Raw genomic sequence first — 24,941 nt, forward strand, 5'->3', positions numbered from 1 at the left:
ACATACCTTTCTCAATTTTTGTCACTACATCTTCGCTCAGTCCACACTTTTCCCTTATCACACTGTTCCTAATTCTATCTTGTAATCTCACACCACACACACTTCTCAACGCTCTCATTTCCACTGCATTCACTTGGCTCTGATGCCTCTTCTGCCATACCCAACTTTCGCTACCATACATAAGTGTAGGCACCAGCACCCCTCTATGCACAGCCAACCGTGCATTTTGCGACACCTTCGTTGTCGACCAATGAGTTGAAAATTGATAAAAGAATAAAGCGAGAACTGCAATACATAAAATAATCTGATTTTTGTTTATTGTGGCCTAATGGCAAACCGATTTCTCCAGCGAAATTAGTGGACTTACAATCCATGTACCACTACATACCTGAGGATTGCCTTCAATTTTATAGAACGCTTCAAAGTTCTGAAGAAGCTACTGATGATGTTGATGGGTTTGGTGGAGTTCCGGACTTCGAGATCATAGAATACGATGATTGAATGTTTAATATAAGTTTTTGATAACTTTTGGAACCATATCAGCTAATTTTTAGCATAGGTTCTAAGCTCAAAAGATCACATCCTATTTTTTTTGTAATACATTTTCAATTTTTTTTTGTTTTGTATGTTCCTCATTGTTATTTATTATTTTACATATTCAATTTATTTTAGATATATATTTATAAAATAATACACTTAAATTCGTTTTGGAACGTTTATGCATAATTGCTATTTAACAAGGTTTATACAAAATTAAATTTAGCGAAAACGTTTCAAACTCGTTTTACCTATTTATATGCCCCTTGTATTATGTATTTACAAAAAATATGCATATCATCCCATAACCAGTTTGGCATTCCTCAGTAAAACCAATAGTATTTGCCTGAAATAATTACAGGGAAAAAGTGTACCGCTAAAACACAAAATTGCGTTTATCTCAAAATGGGGTCGCTGTGGGTTGGAACGTTTTCGCGTAACTACGTCCTTTCATACGTCAGAAATGTCAACATTGTCAACAAAATTTTTAATTAAAAACTTCTCACGTAAAAATACAGAATTTCCAGTTTTTTTTGTTATAATATCGTAAAAAAATGAGTGATTTCAGTGATGAAGATGATCTAACGCCTGTGGATGTTGCACTTTCCTCGCTATAGTGAGGTGAAAAGTTTTGTGTTACACACGGGTGCAAATGTATTTTACTTCTCGTGTGTTGAAACACTTGCTACGCTCAGGATTCTATTTTAGAACCTCTCGCTTCGCTTGTGGTTCAACTATAGAATCCTTTCGCTTGCTCGTGTTTCAATTCCACACTCGCGGGTAAAATACAACTTTGCACCCTTGTATAACAAATAACTATTTTTAGATTGCTTCATTGGGGTTAGATATCAAGATATTACGTATCATTTGTGGTATATTGTACAAAAAAAACAGTTGGGTATATCGTATCTGAAGGAGCCCAACCTCGATATTTTGTGTCATAAATTAAACAAACTATACCAACCGATGAAAAGGCGCAGTTAAAGAGGTATTTCCAGTTGGATATATGGATATTACGTATCATTTTATATGCAGTACAGTTCCATAAGTTTCGTAAAATAAGTACTGAAAGTGAAGTAGAACTGTGTCACTGTAATATTGATTTTTTTTTAAAGTACTATATGCATGCAATTATTTTTAAAATTGCTTTCTTGAGGTTAGATATGAGAATATCACATATCATTTGTGGTATATTGTACAAAAAACAGCCATATCGTATCTGGAGGAGCCCAAACTTGGTATGTATTGAAAATTACTTTTGTTTTAATTTAACAAGCCAATTATGTAACATGCTTATTGTATTTTTGACCATTAAATATTCTTATTTAAAAAAATGGCTGAAATGTAATGATGTGGTATATTATTTTGAATCGCCTCAAAAAGCCCTTTCATATATATTATAATGATACGACCTCAGCCCAGGGAGTGACGAAAGTAGGCTTTTTCGAGCTGCTGAGGTGAAAATTTATTTACGCTCTCCTATAAGCTACAACAAAACTGTGTACAAAGGAATACCTTAAGTAGATGCAACTTTTCCTAGGACGCCTTTAGACGAACTCCAGACGAAAGTTTTCCTCAGGCACCTACACTACTAGCATTTAACTTTACATCTTAATAGGTACCAGTACCACATCAGGCACCATAGTATATATATAGACAAGCTGACGAGAACAAATTTTGTCCGCGAGGCTCAGTTCAGTTCAGTTCTTGGTTCTTATGGCATCTGTCCATAGGGACAATTTTGCCAGCATCAAGGTTGTGAGAACAGAACTGATGATTCATTCCACTGTTGAACTGATGTGGAAGCCGAAACTGACAGTTGTGCATCTCGAATCTCGAATAGGGCCCCTGCTCATATTCTGCCTACATAGGGTTGTTTTTTTAATGACTTGCAATATTATACGACGTGAATATATGTGACGTTTTCAAGCAAAAGGTCGTTGTCGCTTGCCATAAGGACGACATTTGCTTGTATCTCTATATACGAATAACCTGTTAGAGCGTCCTTATGGCAAGCGACAATGTGGTACCTTTTGCTTGAAAACTACACATATAGGTCATTCTGAACAACTTTTATAACGGGACCAACCACGAAAACGCAAAAAAATGGATTCTACCATAGAAAATTTCAACATCAGACCAGCCAAAATGTATGAAACAGACATTTTTTTATGATTTCGGCGTTGGTCCCGTAGTTAAAGTTGCTCAGTGTGACCTATTTATTTTAAGTAAAACAAATAACGTGAAAAAAAAAGTTTCGTAACTTTTGTGCTATTTATAACCAACAACGTATACAAACCAATGTGTCACGTCTGAGAAAATTAATCTATGCGCCGAAGAAAATGGTTTCCAGCCGCGAATGTTCAAAAGTGACGTTTCCTGATAATCTAAATTATCGTACTTATATCAACAGTTTTTCGATTACTTACCGGTGAAATGTTGTTACTCCATCGCTTTTATTATATTTTCTTGTACTATTTTTACAAGTTTTAAGCACGCACGAAGGCAATTTTTATTTTATTTTTGAAATTTCCGTCGGATGTGTGGCATCTTGGCAGTAGTCGGTGACGTACTTACTAAACGCAATGAAGTGCATGCACTTCATTGAGGTGCGGGAACATTTTCTTCGAGAGGCCGCCTCTAGTATACATATATTATATATACATATTACCTCAATGTCCCAAATAGCCCCATTTGTATGATATTACTCTATTAATTGTGGAGTCGTAAGATTGACGTAGGTACCTGCAGTACTTATAGTACCTTTTTAGGGTTCCGTACCCAAAGGGTAAATCGGGACCCTATTACCTACTAAGACTCGTCCGCTGTCCGTCCGTCTGTCAGTCTGTCCGTCTGTCACCAGGCTCATGAACCTTTATTTCTGTTACCGCTATAACAACAAATACTAAAAAACAAAAAATAATAAATATTTAAAGCGGCTCCCATACAACAATAACGTGATTATTTTGCTGATTTATAGATAACTATCGACCCGCCCTGGATTCGCACGGGTAGTTCAACTAATTTACACAACTTTTCTTGGTCTAACTCTAAGTGACCCTATACACGTGCGCTTTTTCAACGCGCGTTACAAAAGCGCTGAATCTGTCCGCACGCTAAATTCGATTTAAAGACCAAGGCCTAAAGTTGAAAATCCAGCAACGCTTGATAAAAAGCGCGACCGCCATCGTGTGAATAAATGTGACGATTTCAACCAAAAGATACCACATGTCGCTTGTTGATAAGGTTGGATTTCTAATTGAAGCTATATGGAAATAGCGCCTTACTGACAAGCGACCCTTTTGGTTGAAAATGGCACAAATACACATGTTTCCATTTGTGTCATTCAAAGTATTCAAACGCGCGTTCAAAAAGCGCTCGTGAGAATGAGGCCTGGGTGAATCACTATTTTTTTGTTTTTTGATAAAGAACAAATCAAAATATAAAGTTACTTCTTTTTACATTTTTATGAGGTTTTAGCATATTACATATATTGAATTTTCATATTTCAGGAGTTGCCGCGGACTTTTATAATTATTATATTGTTTAATATGACCACAAAGTTAATTTGAGGTTTAAAGTGGTCCCCTGGGTAACTATGGATAATTCAATAAAATTGCATGTTGAAAAAAGTGAAACCAGTGCAATGTATACATAAACACGTTTTTGTTAATTACACATGTAAATTACGGCAAAATATTATATAAGTACAAAATTACAACAAGTAGTTATGTCTCTGCCAACAAACTGTCATGCAGTTTGGCAGAAGAAATTAATGTAAGATAGGGTTTATTTCGTCTGAATAAATGATTTATTTATTATTTATTTATTTATTTCTTGAGTCACTGTTGACAAGACCATAAAAAAAATTTTCTTTTAATTAGTAATAACCAATACTAATAAAACAAACATCATAACTTTGAATTCTTCCTTTGTTTTAAACAAAATTTACCTTAAAAGCTAAGGTAAAACTGTAACGAACAAAAACACATTTGTGCAGAACTGCACATTTGTGCAGAACTGCTAGGCAATTTTTGAATTTTTATAATTTTAATTGACTGTCATGACATTTTATTTTGTATGTTGTATATTTTGTTGTATATTTTATTGACATTGTTTAATATTATACCCAAATTTTTTTTTTGGTTCCTAGCGTGTAAGTAAATTTGAAATTAGAATTTGTTTTGATATTTTTATGCGCATGTGTTTTATAAGTATTTGTGTTGAGGTTAGTTTTAATTAGTTTCCATGTTCCTACTCATATCTGTGCTCCTAGCATGTAAGTGAATTGGTTTTAAACTGTAAACTTACATTGTTTCCATTAAATAATAATAAAAAGATTAAAAATATGTTAAATTTTTTTGGTGACATGTTGGTCACCCAAGAGAAAAAACGGTAACCCAAGAGACTTTTTATTTTACAAGTTGGTTACCCAAGAGACAAATCGATGCCACAAGAGACTTTTAAAATGGAACAAGCTTGATTTATATGGTCGTATGATATATTTTTTAGGATTTTTTCATATCATCATAGAGATCATTAAGAACAGCTTTATTGGGAATCAAATGAAACAAAAAATATTATAATAGAAAAATGTATTATCAAAGTAAATAAAAACAAAAGTATGTCGAAACTACCATAACCAAGGCACTGAGAGTGTTTGGAATGTGTAGAACAGCATATGGCAAAACATGGGGTTTAAGCCCAAAGGTATGGTAAGACCTATCATTTTGTACGGATGCCTGGCATGGTGGCCAAGGACACTAAAGAACACATGCAGGGATGCCCTTATGAAAATACAAAAAACGGCATGCATGGCTATTACTGGCGCGTTTATAACTGCTAGACCTCCCGCCGCTACACCTAGTGATACAATCTGAGGCGCGGAAATCGTTACACAGGTTGGCTTTGACAGGCCTCTAGAGCGATAGCAAGCCAAAAACTAAACACACAAATATGGAATATGACAATTTCATGAAAAGGATTACGAATATGGGCTGCGATAAGATGCAACCCAAGTTTGTGTTCCGTAAGAATTTTAATGTTAAAGTTCCAACAAGGGCTGAAAGGACCGAAGGTCTTGAAGCACCAATTTCTGATGAAAATGATATCATACGGTACACACTACACAGATGGGTCCAAGACAGAATCTGGTACTGGGGCAGGCATTTATGCAAATGACTTTAGTAGTAGCATAAGCATGGGGAATTACGGCACTGTCTTCCAAGCCGAGACATACGCTATAATTGCCTGTGTGCATAAGAATATAGTTAGGCAAACCCAAGGGAAGAATATCTATATACTCAGCGACAGCCAGGCTGCACTCAAAGCGCTTAAGGCGCCCAGAGTGGACTCTAGACTGGTATACAATGGCATCCAAGCTCTGAACAAGCTTGAAAGGCAAAACAAATTGCAACTGGTATGGATCCCAGGGCACGAGGGATTCATAGGCAATGAAAATGCAGATGAACTTGCCAGCCGGATCTGCAAATGACCTTATAGGTCCGGAACCATTCGTGGGTGGGGCTCTCACAGAGAACCATTACAACGGCTATCAAAGACTAAGACCAAACATCAGAAAGAATGGGACAGTCTGACAGGTCTAAAGCACTCAAAGCTCTTTATACAACGGGTAGACTCTAGTTGGAGCAAAAAGCCTTGGAAACTTAGCGAACGACTACAAATAATAACGGGGGTGTTTACTGACCATTACGGGGTCAAGGGAATCCTGGCCAAGATGGGACACGCTGACAACACCGATTGTCGTATGTGTGGCGAAGAGCATCACCATCCCAGCATCATAAGAAAATGCTGGGAAAAGCTTTTGAGTAGCGGACGCATCTTTCCTAGGGGGTAACTGCACAAAAGCTCCCTATGGGTCGAAATGTATCCGCAAGGGCCCCCGAAAACCATAAGATAAGAAAAGATAAATAAAAACAAATTCTTTTGTCTAAAATAACGTTGTAAATATACTTTTCAGACGCCATTTTTAGCTTTTTGTTTTCTTACTTTAGTTTTAAATTTGCTTTGTATAATTTTGTGCGATCTCTTCGGATTTTCTTTCGGCCTCTTTCCACCTTTTTGTCTACGGTTTTATTATTAAGCTCTTCATTTTCCCTTAATTTTTCTCTATTAGCTTCTTCTTCTATATTACCCATTTCTTGAGGGTTGTTTTCCAAAATGTCCTGTGCAGTTACTGGTGAACTTTGAGGTGTAACTTTGAGAACACGATTAGGATTTTTCTTGTTTTGCATTACATTCTTTTCTTAGTTTTCATATTATTTTAGCATAGTAGTGTTCTTTTGGAGTCATGTCTTTCACTAACTTCTTCTTTGCGTGATAACATTCTCTTTTCTTCTTTTAATATTCCTAAAATTTCTCCGGGTCCTTCCTTTTTTGTAGCGTCTCTGTATTTCTGCGGCTGACAATGGCATTTTCGCTGCAATGGATGATTAGTATGAGCAAACAAGCAATGAAGAGCGATAGTAGCAGGGTGATTTGAGCATACAACTTTTAAACAGAGTATTCTGAAACGTACCATTTAGTTTTTCTCGGAATGTTCTCGGAATGACAATCAACAATTACCGATAACATTTTGGTGAAGAGAAATATCGTAAGAAAGAAGTTTCCAATCAAGCGTTATTTCCGGCCAGCGTGTTAATTAGAGTCCATTCCCTCCTAGGCATGAGAGATAAGAACAACTATAGGCTAATTATGATGAATAAGCACGCTACCATAAAAATATATTCAAAATAGGCAGTGAAAATTGAAATGATACTTGATTCGTAATAAACACAATATAAAAACATAAATGAAACATTTTTTGATATTGCAGATTCATTTACGTACTCTAAATAGTAGTAATTCAATAGTTTATTGTGCCTTTATTCACTCAAACCTTGCAAAACAAGTAAATGTATCATGGCTTACCAAGATTGTCTCTTGGGTCACCGAAAAATTCAGCTAGGGGACCGGTGACTCAGGAGACAAACTTGTGTTAATACCAGATAGATGCATAATTAATATAAAAGATGAAACTAAATAGGTTGCTCATGAATATTAGACCTCAGTGCCATGTATTAAACTCTAGTTTTAAACCAAAATCATACAAACATTACGTAAAATCGCAGTAAGTCAGGAGAAACGGAATAAAGCCACCTTACCTGTATCAGAGCTCCGGACGAAATGAACGATGCAACTAACTGCCGCTGTAATGGCGGACCGACTTCACGTGACCCTCAGATCGGTTTTCTATTAGACGACCCAAGTTAGTGCGGCATCACGACGTAACTAGTTAATAATCTGTGATCACGACATTTAATGCCTACTTTTAACTCGGTGAGTCGGGAGAACTAGTATTTTTATCGTAGACAGTGACATTTTTTGAAACGTAATTCTTTAAAAAAGTGATTATTTTTCTTGCTTTTGCATAGCATTATAAGATAGTAAACGCAATGTTCTGTTGGATCAGACTGTAACATTAAATGCTACAGTGGGATTATTTTACACCAAAAAGGTATTTAACTCTTAATGTACACGCAGTGACACGAAATTTTAGTATGGAAGTGAAAATGTGTCTCCTAGAAAACCAATAAATTTTGTGTAAATTATAAAAAGTATTATTTCATATTTTGCTCAATTGCCATAAACTAGTCTAATTTAATGTTTAACATATTAGAATCCATGTATTTTAAGTAGTTTAATAGTTAAAATAGATTATTCAGTAGTGCCACACAAAAACAAAAAAAAAGTGATTGATCCGCCTAACACTATTCAAGATTTTTAATAGGTACTTATAACAGTCGAAACAGCGCCATCTCTATTTATTTGATACCAAACTCAATCACATACCTTTCCGCAACCGGATTGACCAGTATTTCAAGACCTCACGCTAACCATGTTTGGGCCTCTTCACTCCATAACCCATAACTCCCTCATCGATCCTGCGCATGTTATCACTATAAAAATATATTTATCTACTAAACTTCATTAGGCACAAATGGGCCTAGATGAATGTAAGATCTTCGCTTCGCTCGATCGATAGTTTGTTCAATAAAGTCAAAATTTTACACCGGTCTTTGCCCACCACATGGCCCACTCACATTCATGAAAATATTCAATTTCGGTGTCATGTCATCATGATGTAATAAACACTATGTTAATATAAATAAGGTTCATTTTTGTGTGAGAAGTATCTTAGTACCCTAATACGATATTAGCATCTACTTGATATTTTGGTAAACAAATTGAGAATTGTCAAAAGTGACATTAGTTAGTAGAGCAACAACTTAGCAAATGTTTACGTTGTCCCCTTCACTTTGTTACGTCTAATTAATATACGGTGCGGCTTTTTACTAACTTCATCATAGGTAACTCCCCGCTTCCGAGAACCTACCGATCGAAGGTCGTGCGCATGCGCGCTGGTTCATTCAGCTTAGTGTGCGATTGAAGCAAGCTTGTGAACGTAGAGACCAGACCTACAGACCTAGCCAGCTCTAGTGCCTCTAGTACCCACCGGGGAGCCGTAAGGGAGGGTTGCGAAGATGACGGGCGTGGACGAAATACTCAATTACCAACGGAGCCCTGACGACGACTTCTACGCGTTGTTGGGCTGTGACGAAAACTCCAGCGTGAGTACTTTTGCTTCATCCAGCTCATCTTGTTCCCTTAACATTTATATTGATTGTACTATTGACCTTATTCTGCAAGGTCGTTACTGTTGACCTACATCTTTGGCTTGTTTCATTTGAATTGAAATTGGGTTGGACCTCGACATATTGTCAAATGCCAAAAACAATTGTTTATACATCTTTGTGTAACCTAAACCACCTGTTGAATTTTATGATTACTAACTATGTTTTGAAAGAAGTGAATTGTTTGATTCTTGAAAATATGCTTCATAATCCTGGCTTCAAAGTTGGGTTTGTAATCCAAATAAAGGCTGAATATTTTGTTGTAAAGCAACAGGTGATTAAGAGAAAAGTGGACAGCCACTTCTCCATACAATAAATATTTTCATGTTTCATGAATATGAAAAGTTCCTCTCTTATAAATATTGAAAATTCAATAAAATTCAAATGCATGGTTAAAACATCAAATTGTGTAAAAATATTTTCCATAATAATGTTAATGTCCAGAGAGGATGAGATTGTGTTTGTATGGAGAAGCGGTAGTCCACTGTTTTTGGATGTCATTTTAGGAACAAATAATAGTACATTTTACAACTAGTGTGAAAAGACGTAAAGACGTGTTGTAAACGACGTTTTTTAATACAATTGCGAAAAAATAATAAATTAATATATCATTAGTAGAATCATACCACCAAACCAAACCAAAACCAAAAGTACCTATACAGCTAAGATACGCGAGCTGCCGCAGCCCGCGATACCTTCATACTCGTGCGCGCCCCGGCCGCGGCCGGCGCGGGTTGGTCAACGACACCTCCTCATAACTCATGAGGCCCTGGTACCTGCTCCGCGCTAAATTCAATTTTAACTGCGTTTCGAAAGTATAGTTTGGAACTAAAAAGTAAAAAGCACTAGTTCGAGAAATTGAGCTTCTCGCACGCTACGCAGCCACAAAAAGTACCACTTTTTGAGCAACTGTATTAAAAAATTATTTTTATAAGGTATAATTATAATGATTTTGATTTGTGTTTTTAAGTACTTAGTCATACTACTATATATAAATTATAAACAAAAGAACCGGCGTCTTCAGAAGTCACATATTTTGGTGTAGTTTGTGAAGTTAGGGCTTGTAGAGTTAGAAACCAAAAACTAGATCATAATAGTAGATTGTATGACTAGGGAATAAAACGATCCATTTTAGGCGAGGTGTGTATATAGCTACCCGAGCCGGAACGGCGAGGGTCGATAGGCACAGTGAGGATAAAATGGGTTTTATTACCAAGTTATACACTCTACTTTTCACCTTGAATTAAAAGAACAACAGGTAGGTACTTATTTTATATTTTATGAAGTATTAAAAGTACAATTGGTACAATTGTATTATATGTAGAGCTATGTTTTTCCCGGGTAGATTAATTGTATTTTGAGTCAATTGGGGAGGCGAAAGAGGTATTCTGAACAGATTTATTGAATTCTGATTCGATTCGGGAGTAAATGTAGGCGAAATCAAAAATATGTATACATATTTTCCCTAGGGACTAAAATACGATTTTTGCCCCACTTTGCAGGTCTAATATGAAGCACTTTTAGAGCATGAGAAGTGAAAACATTATTTTTGTAATAACTACTTCTTACCAACAGAAATAATAGGTTTTAAAATTTATAGATTCAAAATGTGGTAATAGGTGGGACTTATTGTCCTACTAAAATATTTAATATTGCATACTTATTTAATATTAATTGTATACTTCTATTTAAGAATTACTTAACTTAAACTTTGGAAAGAGAATGCAGAAGTGATAATGTTTGTTATTGTTCCATGGACCTTGACACCAGCTTTGTTGTTTGTTGTAACAGGTGGAGCAAATTATTGCGGAGTTCAAAATACTTGCTCTGCAACACCATCCTGATAAGAATGGCGGGGACAAAGAAGCAGAAGCCAAATTTCAGAAATTGAAGGTTAGTATGCTGTTGGGACTCCCATGACTTTGCCGAGGATTGTGATGACTTTCTTTTGCAACCCAGAAGATTTGGTTTGGTTGTTGAAATTCCTCGACTGTCTATAACGGTAGGTAGTGGAATTGGCTTAATGAAGTGGCTTCTTATACTTACACTAAAGCAGTTGCGGTGACCATACATATCGTCAAAACTAAATTTTGAAATAAATCGTTTCCGCTTCACAGAAACTATCAAATAGCATAGCCTAAACTACTGAAACTACCGATCTACCGACATTCTACTTCAAGTTACGCAGACAAACTATGTATGTGACTACTACTGAGAACTATTTATTGCTTTAAGACAGGGTCAGTAATCATTTAAATTGTCGCATTTAGGAAGCGAAGGAAACACTGTGTGACCCGGCAAAACGAGCGCTGTACGACAAGTGGAGGCAGAGCGGCATCGCCATGGGCTACAAGCAGTGGCTCGGCATGAAGGAGCACGTGCAGCAGTCCATGCACTGGTCCAAGCCCAACACCAAGGACCGTATGGTGGAGGGCGCGTCCGGCCCGTCCAGCCTCGGGCCGGCCGGCGGCGCCGCGCGCCGCGCCTCCGAGGGCGGCGCCGCGCTGTGGGGCCGCTGGGGAGGCAACCAGGAACCGCCCTCCGAGGTCATCTCCAAGTTCCGCAACTATGAAATCTAAACCATCGCCTACCCTTTTACAAAATACACTGAGGGCCGTTTTATTTAATGTTCAAGAGATTATTTGTGCCCTAATCTCTTGACCTGTTAGTAACGAAATGTACTTATTTTTTTACAATTTCTCAAGTCACAAGTTTACCTTTTATGTTGTTTGTTGACTCACCCAGGCTGTTGAACACTTGCCAGTTTTATTGAAGTTGTAACTCGACGTATTATAAAAGTAAGGGTAAGTAAGTATTATTAAATTAGATATAAATGGCACAATATTCATCAAGTCAGCTCATTGAATAATGTTACTCGAATGTGGCTCGATATCTTTTTCTGAGAATTATTAAATGTTTGATGTGTTTCATGGTAATAAATGTACTCTGTTGCGAGTAGGCAGCGTGTTGACGTTAGGACCCCGTCCCTACCGAGAGTGATTAGTGTCTATATCTTTAGTTTTAAGCTATGCACATTCCTAAAAACTTGCGAGTCTGAATAAAAAGAAAACATTTCTGCTGTAGAACAATATGTTAGTCTACTAAAGAATCTATATTTTGAAGATTTTATATTTTTGATCCTCTTTTACGACTATTTATCTTACTGTATAAGAAGTAAATTACTTTTAAAGAGAGGGAGTGTGTGGAGATAATGTTGTGAGATACGTACAGGGTAAAATGATGGCTTCTGTTACCTACTTATCAATGGTTTGACCTTGCGTTGAACTTCGTCAATATATTAATTTATTTGTTTATTGACATTCGTAATTGTCCTAAAATAGGTGTTGTGTTCCCATGCTAGAGTTGTGTAGACTTTTAATAAATCATATAATGATATATATGTTGATGTTTTACTAGTTTACTTTAAATGTTTATTAAATCATTGTTAAAATAGTAGTAGAAATTTAAATTTGTAATGTTTTATCTGGATAAGAATCTCTATCTAAAAATAATGCCAAATGTATAAGATGTTTTTATTTTTGATGTAAAATCACCTTTGACACAATAAAGTTTACCGGACAAAAAGAGTGTTTTATTTGAATAGAGAAAGTTCCGAAGCGACGCTGGGCCAGCACTCGTGGGAAGTGGGATTATAGCGTGCGTCGTCCGAGTCCATGACTTGGCCAGTACGGCATAATAACTTCTTATACTAACCGCCTTGGTTAAACGGTACTATCAGTCCTTGAATTTCCAAGCTTGAAAGACATCTAATTGTACTGAAAGTACAACTGACCAGCACCAAAGGACGGTAAAATCAAACAGACCACATCTGTTGTTGGTGGTATTTTTTGTGGTTTTATCTAATAATAATATTGGGCGCTTGGCAGCTTGTGGCGAGCTGTTGGGGAGTAGCGACCCCACGTACCCGAGTGCTCCTCGGGAATTCTGTCACCCGATACAGTGTAATCTGGCTTGCCTTTACCGGCCTTCCAGAGTGGAGTCGCGAGTGCTGCGATCTCGAGGGTAGATGTGGAAACATAAGTGGCGAGTTGGCTATAACTATAATAATGTTTAAAGTCCAATGCCACCTCTCTACCCTCAGCCTTCACACCGGTGTTGCCCTTGAGCCATCATGTCGCTTTTTGGGGGGTCCCATCTTGTGGGCGAGTCACCGTCTGCCGGAAACAAAATTGTAGGTATACCAGCTTATTAGGCAGGCGTCTGGTTTTATATCCCATACCTGATGATGATGATGTCCTCCCAGTCGTATCCGTCGACAGCGACATCGTGACAAGCGTTTTATTTGTATATTATTATTTCTAAAAGGGTTTTTATTAACTATTACGCGCATGGGCGCGAGCGTGACTTGCAAATCCAAATTTGTTTTTGAAAGTCCGAGTCCGACTGCACGAAGCACAGTAGAGCTGTCCAGATGAGTTGTAGGAGGGCTTGGGCCGAGTTTTTCGGAGCTGTCGTCTGGCGTCAAGATCTTCAAGCCGGGTGCGTTCAAAGATATCAAGACCCGTATTGACAGCAGCTCGCCAGTCCGATCTCCGAGTTGCAAGCTCCTCCCACGACTCGCATGATATACCGGTGGCCGACAGGTGGCGTTTTACCACATCCTTGTAGCGCAGGTACTGCCCGCCAGCCTTGCGTTTACCAGAGGCTAGCTCAGAGTAAAACACTGCTTTAGGCAGTCTCGATGGTGCCATACGTACAAGGTGCCCACACCAACGCAATTGGCCTTTCATGAGCAGACACTCCATACCTGGGATGCCCGTTCGACGTAAAACCTCCGGAGACATCGTAGATGAAATGTGTCTAGACGTTTAATGTCCCCTTTGTACAGACACCATGTCTCCGAGGCAGAGCAGCAGAGGCAGGATAATTGCTCCATAAACGGCGAGTTTTGTGTGAAGGCTAAAATCGTGTGATTTCCAAACTCGTTGGTTCAATCCACCAAAGGCCGCAGCAGCTTTGGCAACCCTAGAGGAAACTTCGAACTCTAGACGATTGTCACTCCGCAAAAGACTCGTATCTGAATGTACCCACTTCGTCCAGTGCATTGCCCCTTAAATAAGCAGATGCATCGCTCGCAGATTTCCCTTTAGCAGGTTGTTTGACAATGTGGGTTTTCGATGCAATGATTACTAGGCCAAATTTGCGACAAGATTCATCCAAATTGTCCTAATAGCTCTGTAGGGCCTCCATGCTATCAGCCATAAGACAGACGTCGTCAGCGTATAGGATTTCTGTAACCGAGGCACACTGTAATTTACGTTTAGCTCTGAGACGTGATAGGTCAAAAATACTCTTGTCCGTGCGAAAGTTCACTGATATCAGGTTGTTGCATTTCTGAAGTGCATCATTCATCACCGCTGAGAAGTAAATGGCAAATAGGGACGGAGCCATGACACAACCTTGTTTAACGCCACTTGTAACTGAAAATTGATCCGTGAAGGCGCTTTCATGACGTACGCGAGCAGTCATACCCTCGTGAAAATGGCGCAAAGTTGATAAACTTCACAGAAGAACCACACTTTTCTAACACTGTCCACAAAGCCGTTCTAGGCACACGGTCAAAGGCCTTTTCGAGGTCCACAAAACATAAATAGAGGTCACGGTGTTGCTCAAAACTTTTTCCTGCATTTGTTTTACGACGAAAATAGCATCAATCGTACCTCTATTTACTCGGAATCCACACTGAGATTCGGGAAGGAAGCTTTCGGCAAGTGTGTTAAGCCGCTTATTATATGGGCAAGTATTTTGCCTGCCACAGAAAGCAAGGCAATGCCTCTGTATGAGCCACAATCTGAGAGGTCCCCCTTCCCTTTATAGAGTTTGGTAATAGTCGCATCCTTCCAGTCTTGTGGTATAACCTCGACATCCCAAATGTACTTTATGAGCTCAAATAGCCTTGACCTGATACTCGGTCCTCCATACTTGAAGATCTCGGATGGTAGGCTATCAGACCCCAGTGACTTACCGTTCTTCAAACGGTGTTCTGCAGCAATGAATTCTGCAAACGACGGCGGGTCATCTAAGTTTGGCGCAGTTGGCAGGTTTTCAAGCGAGCTGACATAGGGTAGATCTGCTCCTTGGCTACCGGGATTTAGGACTTCATTGAAGTGCTCAGCCCACCTAAGGAGGACCTCCTCGGGATCTGTTAGTTTCTTTGTTTTATCACGTGAGTAGACTGGGGCAGTTTTCGTCTGGCGAGGTCCATATACGGACTTCAGACCTTCGAAGAACTTTGCAGATTGGCTGGTGTCTGCCAGCCACTGCAATTCCTTCGCTTTCCTCTGCCACCAGTTATTTTTCAGCTCCCGAATCTTCGCCTTTAGTTCCTGCTGGATGATGTTACGCTGGCCCACATCGACGACACCCCTCAAGGCGCGCCGAGATCTCTCTACTAGCTGCCGTATGCCCGCATCAGATTCATCTAATCAGTCTTGGTTTTTCTTTTGCGGCCTACCTAAAGTCTGTAAAGAAAGCTCATATAGAGTCTGCGCGTAAGTGTAACATTTGCCATCAAATACCTAGCCCAGTGTTTAATCCATCTCGCTTTCACCCAATAGCCTAGTCCATGCAGTGGCAATGATAGTTTCATTCAGCCAATAATTTAAAAAATGTTTTAGTGAAATATCGTAATATTTATAAATAACATTTTATTTATACAGGGTGGCTAAAAAATAAATGCATTCCCGTTTCCAGGGAGGTTTTGGTATTATACTGAGCAACTTTTACTATGGGACCAACCACGAAATCGCAAAAAAAAATATTACCCTCTTATAGAAAATGGACCAGCCAAAATGTATGAAACAGACAATTTGTTTTCGGGGTTGGTCCCATAGTAAAAGTTGCTCAGTATCCAAAAAACCTCCCTGGCAACGGAAATGCACTTATGTTTTAGCCACCGTGTATTAACAAATAAATATTTAATTTATATCTTGTAATAATATTTATTGACGTAATAAACGTGTAATGGCGAAATAAAAAATATATTATGTTTTTGGACAATTGGACATCCAAACTCTTTGATGTGCATGTATGGATAATTAGGTACGGTCAGAAATAAATTTAAAAGTTTGGAAAAGTAAAAAGCACTAGTTCGCAAAAACCAACTTTGCGAACGCTAAACAGCTATGTAATGTAGCACTTTTTGAGCAACTATATAAAAAAAATCATTTTCCAATGATAACACTTACCGTCTACCTATTACCTACGGCTTTTAGGTATGCGTTACTAACTTACTACAGCCCCATCACTTAAATCAGGTGCACGGTACACATGTTCGTTATATCTTCTTCTTATAGTAAACTAAATGAACAATTTTATATCACTAAGTAGAGATACCTATTTAGTATTTTTAAGTACTTGCAGTGAAAACGTGCGTCTTTTCCACAATTGCTATCAAATGGACTTAATTCCGAGAAAGTATTTTATAAACAAGCAATGACGCGTGACGACTAAATGCATCTGAAAAGAAACAACTTGTTTTCACAGAGCTGTCCTGTTTATGGATTCCTACAATTCCATGGCTGGTAGGTAGGTAGAAATCATCATCATCATACTGGCCCATTTCTGTGTAGGTAAAATTAATACCTAATTAGAACCTGAACAAGGCACAACATGCTCTTGGGCGGTTTTTTGTTATTATAAGAGTTAGGAGCGAAAAAGAAATTCCATACACATTTTTAAAAGATCAAAATTAAACAAGCGGGCATAGCTAAGAGGAAAATGGAGACTACGTTTGTATGGAGAAGCGGTCATCCCCTTTCATCTTAACTGTCAATTTCATCCCCGATAATGTTTTGTGGGTCGGAACGGTGTTTACGGAACCGGTAAGATTTATTTGTCCTAAGTTCCTAACCTTCTTTTGTGGATAGTTCAAGAGCCTTTTGAAGGCTACGATCATGGTGGGCAGTGGGCATGCCCATGATGTATTATCTTCAAGTAGCATAAGTCCTATATTACTTACGTTAGATGATTCATTGTAGGTATATTCGGCACGAGCGAACCTTAGTGCAAACCGCTACCATTGTATACTCGTAAGTCACTCCCTTATTCAAGACTAGACTAGCTCCCTTATTCATAAAACTTTACACGCCTCAACTGTTTATTTATGTTTTATCCCTTTCTTACAAATACATAAGCCAAAATCACAGATTAAGACAAACCATTTATTAGCTAATTGAGGCTTGTAGCGCGTTTATGAATAACGCCATAAGGCTACCTCCTACCTATATGTGCGACTACCATCCTGAGATTAAAAGATAAAAAGAAAAGTGCAGATATAAGAAACAGAACAAAAGTCATAGACGCCTTACTACACTGCAAAAAACTAGTGGAAATGGGCCGGCCATATTGCACGTAAGAAAAACGATAGGTGGACCAAAAAGTTAACCACATGGACCGGCCCTATCGGCAAGAGAAAGTCAGCGCAAAGATGGTGTGACGAAATTGTAAAAAGAGCGGGAAACAATTGGATGGAAAAGGCAACTGATAGAGACCTGTGGAGAAAAATGGAGGAGGCTTTTACTCTGTAGAGAGGTCCTTAATAATATTTATTATAACGTTTGCATGCAAAATAAATTTACTTTTATTAATTAAATTATGTAAAATGTGATTATAATTGAAGTGTTACTGAAATTTTATTAAGGATTTAGAAAAGTAACTATTATTATGCGCGACTTTGGCGGTCACCTGATATCTGGTTAATTAACTGTTGATATTATGCCACAAAGTTATTTAATTACGTTCTCACATTGTCGTCTGAGATGTTTCTAATGTAGATATCTAATGTTAATTGAATTACGCACACTTATACAGGGTGCCCATGAGGAAGGGGAAAAATTTAAACAGCGTATTCCTGACTATATTTAAAGTTAGAAATGTCAAATGTCAATTAACGTCTGCTAAATTAGGCTCGGTTTTAGAGATATTTCCATTTTTGTGTAAAAATGTAATGAAATCTCCAGTATGAAACACCTTTATGATTGCGACGTTGCGAGACTTAAACATCTAATTTGACTGTAAAACTCAAATCCAGTTCTGTCACTATGAGTGTTTAGCATGACATTGTTTACGTGTCACTTAGTATCAACAGAAATATCGGCGTATTATTTTTTAATAAATAAAAATGAAGAAGGAATCCAAGAGATAGCATAGAGGATACCCAATGCAAATAAATCGATAGGCCTATTATGGCTAAGAATAGAGTGATCGTATTTTTTGCAAATGTTTTACGTGTTTACTATTGAGAGCGTCCAATGATGCCAGGGGGCAAGGAATCAAAGAGTGATAGGTTTGTGCACTGTTCACCCAACGTTTGTTTCACATGCAGATTACTTCTGCAAAGTAACTGGACTAAGTAACCGTTATATTATTATATTATATTATATTTTAAGTTTTGTAATTTAGAGGGAAAATAAATGAATCATGAACGAACGGAACCACACACACACACACACACACACAAGTAAAAATTGTACCTATGGACAAAATAATACCTGCGTAAAAGGGTACCATTACAATTTACAATACGACAACGTTCCAAATAGGTAAGTACGCTGAAAATTATCCTGTGTCTATACACGGAGCTGAGTCACTAGGGCCTCGCTGGAAATTAGGGCAGCATGATGCTTCCGCAACAGGTCCTTGAGGAACGCTGGCTTGAAGCATTATAATTTTTATCCACATATATTGCCGAGTCTAGATTCTAAGTGCCGATTTTATTTTGTTTTCGAATTTTTCAGATTTCAATAAAATGTGGTGGATAGATAGAGATCCTTATTCTGTACGTACAATATAAGCCCGGCTTTACCATGTCTAAAAAAGTTTTTCTCCTGATTACATAATTGTTTTTCGGGACAGCTTGTGATTTCGTATTTATTCCGTCCAAAATGAGAAAAACCAGCCAAATTTTATTCAAATCTAACGAAAAAATATCGGTTCAATAAAGAATAACGATTCGAGAATGAAACGAGTTGTGATCGAGAGACCTGCATGTGCTACCCGCGCCGCGTTGCGAGGATTCCATTCGGTGGATGTTTACAATGGCGGAGTCCGGTTGCATCGTTAGCTGGCGACGACCTGCCCGAGCACCACCAGTCTATTGCCAGCACTGGACTGTGAAAGTGATTCCAGTGCTATACCTGCAGTGTTTAGGTAATACACTCGTGAGAAGACCTGTGTGGAAATAGGCAGGTAAAAAAAGGTTTAAAAATAACGGAGTTCTGAGACGAACTATAAGAAAAAACATCCAATCGAATTGAGAATCTCATCAATCTTTTTTTGGAGTCTGTTAAAAATATCAAATACAATAGGTATGTGTAATGCCAATGCTTTTAGTTGATTCCAACAAACTATAATAGAGTGGTGGCTTGTAACTGAATTTTATCTTCGGGTAATGGTGATGAGACTGTTGAGTATTAGATAGTCAGTTAAAAAAAGTAGGTACAGTCAGTTACAGCGACTCCCTTTTTACTAATTTTGTTTAAGGTCAACCGGGACAAATGTGTTTCTATTTTTTTTTTAATATTTGTTACCCTCTTTTAACCCCATATTATGAAATATTTCAAAAGTGTATTGAAATATCCTTTTGCTGTGTGCTTTCTACAACTCTTTGCCAAGATAATTCGTGAAGTAATTTTTTCGTTGCACAACTATTAAAATATATAGAGATGTTTTTTTTAATAGGGTTGAAATTTGGTAAAGTACTTTTTATTGCAGAAATCATCCTTTAAGGGGGTGAAAAGGGGGGGGGGATGGAAGTTTGTATGAGGAATCGATAAAAAGCAGATGGATAAAAAATAAGCTACCCAAATTACTAACTCCACGCAGACGAAGTCGCGGGCAAAAACTGGTGACTTATATTTCAGCCATGTATCTGATTATTCAAAAGCTAATTAAACCATAACGAATGAAAAAAAACCGGCCAAGTGCGAGTCGGACTCGCGCACCGAGGGTTCCGTACTTTTTAGTATTTGTTGTTATAGCGGCAACAGAAATACATCATCTGTGAAAATTTCAACTGTCTAGCTATCACGGTTCATGAGATACAGCCTGGTGACAGACAGACGGACAGCGGAGTCTTAGTATATAATAGGGTCCCGTTTTTACCCTTTGGGTACGGAACCCTAATAAAAATGACAAACGTGAATTTTGATACAAAAAAAATGTAGGTATATTTAAAAATAATTTGCTCTCGCAAACCGAAGTATATTTACCTACATGATAACAAAAGGAAGACTTAGGTATCACTTTGCTAAGTGTACCAGTCGCATGCAGATCGTCCGTCCAATTTGTTGGGGACAATGGGGACCTTACAACCGTGCGTTTACCTTGACAAATAATGAAAACGAACGATCAGCCTACCTACGGAAGTGGTAAGTACGAACTATTTTCATAAAAGTACAGTTAAGAATTTTTTTTTTCGATATTTTATTTTACCTTTTTTACCTAATTGTTGACGTGATGGGTGATGGTTTAAAAATAATCCAAAAAATAACATATTTCTAGTACTTAGGGGCATTGACATAAGCATGGACAAACTGACGGACAGACTGTAAGTCAATTAAAACAGTTTTATGTGTTTATTTAAATTACCTACTGTATAAACCTGTTAAAAACATTATTTTACATTTACCCGCAATAAAAGAAACACTATTAAATATACAGTTTAATACAATATTTTAAATATTAATGCACACTTTTTTGATTACTTGTTACAGGTTTGATTACTGAGATTATTAGTAGGTAGTTAGGTACCGAAAAACTTAGGACGACATAGTTTCGTTGAACATTCAAACTAAAATAATTATTTCATTACACTCTCTCATAAAGCATGTAAAATTATTTCACGCAGCATTAGCGGGTGCTATATAGTCCTTTTTTATATATGTATTGTTTTTTTTTATTGTCACTAAGTCATATGAACCAATAAGGTTATAGGTACCTAAAATAAAAGTTAAATATTTATTTACTACAAATAAATATAAGCTATAATGCTACAAATGAGTTATAATTTAAAAAACCTTAACAATGTTGCCCTTATTATAGTTAATTAGTTCACGATTGCGAACAGTTTTGCCATATATAGGGACGTAGAAAATTGTCCTTACTAAAAAAATCACATCATTGTCTTTTCCTAGCCTCCTCCAATTCTCTATAATAATGTAATATTTATTTCTATTAATATTATAAACGTGAAAGTATCTGTCTAGCTGTCTGTTACCTCATCACGCTAAAACCGCGAACCACTTTAGATAAAATTCGGAATGGAGATACCTATTGCGAGTCCTGGGGAAGGACATGGGATGGTTATTAAGTATTATGGGATACAATGTCGCGGCCAGTCGGGCCAGTAGCCTATCTAACTACATATGTAACTATACATGCCCGTCGTAATTCTGAAAACTACCGACAGATATATTTACTTAGGAAATGATTTGAATCGGTCATTTAATTTAAGCGACTAATTATTTATTCTCAGTTACGTATACCCACCTATCATAACCCTAACCAGCCAAAGCAAAGGATTTATATATTAGGATATTACTCGTACGTATCTTCGTTGTGAGTCGAGTTATTGTATCAAACTATGCTGCCATCGATTTTTTACCTTGTTGAATGTTGAGGAGAGTATCTAGGTAGATACTAGATTAACAATGCCTTTCACCCTAAATGCGAAACTTATATTGTCTTCGTCCCATCCGGGTCAACCCTTATTCCGGTTGACAGTTCAAGAATGACAATCCTACTCATTGTATATTGAACTAAATTGGCTGACTTTGTTTAATTTGATAAGGGATGAAGAGACTCAAACTAGAAATAGTTTTTTACCTATACGTCCTCACCCCTTTCGCCATTTTTGGAAATAAACCATCACGTAGCACAGCATAAATCAGTAGATCATTTTGCACTTAGCGACTCGTGTAAAATGCATTCAAGGTAATTACACTAATAACCTATCATTTTCTTATGTCACACCAAATTAACACCATACTTCCGAAAAGATTGATTTATAAAACTACAAGCCTCAATCAATTAGTCAATTTATGTTTTATTCCTTTCTTACAAATACGTAAGTCAAAATGACAGACAGACAGATAGCGCGTAAGGAAGATTCCTAGCGTGTCTTGCCTACTTTAGACGTCCTTGGCGTTAAAAGATTAAAACAATGAAAAACAGCGGACGATTAGCGTCATATAGCAGATAAATACAACTGAAACGTTCTCATAGGAACTCGACAATACGTTTCCGTGAATCAGGAATCCATTGAAGCAACTCGAGAGCTCGTTTCCAACATCGCACGGTTGGCCCCATAACAAAGAGCAATTATTCTTACACGGGGCAACGCAACACCAAAGGTTATACATATTTTGCGATGTGGAGATTGATTTCAGCGAATCCGATATAGAATAGGCGGGTGCGGGTGCGGTTTTGTTTTAGAAAATAAATTGTGTTTAATTACGAATAGCGAATGCACATACGTATTAACTCCAAGCTAGGACTACGTATCCTGTAGTCCACCTGATAAAGGAGCAAGCGAGACATAGACTGTGAGACCGTAGTGTTGGATGATGCTGGACATTCTGATGTTTTGAAAAGATGTGTCCCGCCGAGTTTGTTGCCGGTCCCATATTGGGATACCCTCCTACAATTTAGAAGGGAATTAAATCTTCTCGGGTCCGTGGTGTAGGGTTGGAGCCGGCATAGTTTTTTATCGCGTATATATATATATCTTTACTTGAAAAATAATTATAGTGTATAACTAGCCTTATGAACCGATTTTGCATGTACAACCAGCCTTAAAGTTTGTAGTCTATGATTGTTCATTATTTTAGTATGTGGGTATTTTTGCATTTTGTAATTTTTCCTCAGTCACCCGTTGACCACGAACGCTGTAAAGAGTTCGAAACGTCGGGATGTATTATAAATTCAATATACGCGATATAATCCGTTTTCATAGTTTTATTTCATACGTATTCCTTGGTTGATTTTTTGTATAGGAGTAGTTTCTAAACGAATGGGCTACCTGCAAAGTCGGACCACCGTGCCGCATGCTACGCACGAATGCAATCTTCAAGGAGTCCAAATATGTTGTTGAAATTTTGTATAGGAGTAGTTTCTAAACGAATTGGCTACCTGCAAAGTCGGACCACCGTGCCGCATGCTACGCACGAATGCAATCTTCAAGGAGTCCAAATATGTTGTTGAAATTTTGTATAGGAGTAGTTTCTAAACGAATTGGCTACCTGCAAAGTCGGACCACCGTGCCGCATGCTACGCACGAATGCAATCTTCAAGGAGTCCAAATATGTTGTTGAAATTTTGTATAGGAGTAGTTTCTAAACGAATTGGCTACCTGCAAAGTCGGACCACCGTGCCGCATGCTACGCACGAATGCAATCTTCAAGGAGTCCAAATATGTTGTTGAAATTTTGTATAGGAGTAGTTTCTAAACGAATTGGCTACCTGCAAAGTCGGACCACCGTGCCGCATGCTACGCACGAATGCAATCTTCAAGGAGTCCAAATATGTTGTTCTCCATTTTAATACAATTCTACTTAACGTTCTAGACATTTATTTATACAATGGGCCTCCGGATTAACTAAACAATATGTGTATTGGAACTGACAATAAACCTATATTAAATAATAATACCTATAAACTGAAATAGATGTTATATATTAAAGAAAGAGTGACGAAGCCCTCCCGTGGTGAAGGCCCGATGGCACTGGAGGGCTTCGTCACTTTTTCTTTAATGTACATATGACATCTATTTCAGTTTATAATTTATATATAGTAGTGTGACTACTTAAAAAAAACACAAATCAAAATATTTAATAAAAATAATTTGATTTGTTCCCAAGGTTGAGAATAATACCTATGTTCAAAGATTACCTACGTAACTTACCAAGAACGTCTTTGCCGTGGACATAACAATTTCAGCCACCAGTCGCCAAATGTTAACTTAAATACATTAATGAAGATCTACATTCAGCAACCTCAAGAAGACTAACACGAGAGGGTTTTACAGCAAACACAGTAATGTGCAATGCTAAAGTTGATACATGCATGTACTTACTTTGTTTGTTCTGAAATATTCTCACTGCCACCGAACGCGACCGAAACCCAGCGAACCGACGAGTCACAAGCATTAGGGTAATGTATAAACAACAGGAATGTTATGTACAGTATACGTATAATTCTATATGTAACGTTTTTGTTGTCTTAAATTGCTCTCCGCCTTACAATGAAGAAGAAAGAATATTCACGATGCTGGAATGGAAGCCACGTCATTTCAACCTTTATAGTTTCATGTAACAAATTGTAATATGAAAGTAAATTAATAAAGGAAAGTATGAGCAAAGTACACCTAATATGGGGCAAAGTGTCCGAAATTATTCCGAATGTTTATGCTGTATAATGTTTATTAAAAATGAAAAACAAAATGTGTAAAAAAACTACGTAATGTTATTTATAATTATTGTATTATTCGACCATAGTTTGTACGTAATAGTACATTATGATACAAGTGTGCTAAGTTGGTCATTACACACGAGGCGATATTGTGCGCGCGAGCTGTAAGCGAGCGCGCAATAAGAAAGCCGATGTGTGTAAAGACCAATGCACACGCGTTTCATACGACGTTTTTCAACACACTTGCGAGAAAAAAAGGAAACTCATATTAATCAAATTTTA

General features: G+C 37.5%; 1 protein-coding gene across 1 annotated transcript; it reads left to right on the forward strand.

The window, feature by feature from the left end:
• The first annotated feature begins 8,837 nt into the window (after nucleotides 1-8,837).
• LOC134742836 (J domain-containing protein) lies at nucleotides 8,838-12,815 on the forward strand. The gene is made up of 3 exons (XM_063676024.1): nucleotides 8,838-9,167; nucleotides 11,022-11,123; nucleotides 11,501-12,815. The coding sequence occupies exons 1-3, from the start codon at nucleotides 9,081-9,083 to the stop codon at nucleotides 11,807-11,809; spliced, it is 498 nt and encodes a 165-aa protein (XP_063532094.1). The 5' UTR covers nucleotides 8,838-9,080; the 3' UTR covers nucleotides 11,810-12,815.
• Nucleotides 12,816-24,941: the final 12,126 nt, after the last annotated feature.

Source organism: Cydia strobilella, chromosome 1 (genome assembly GCF_947568885.1).
Source record: "Cydia strobilella chromosome 1, ilCydStro3.1, whole genome shotgun sequence".
Classification (NCBI taxonomy): domain Eukaryota; kingdom Metazoa; phylum Arthropoda; class Insecta; order Lepidoptera; family Tortricidae; genus Cydia; species Cydia strobilella.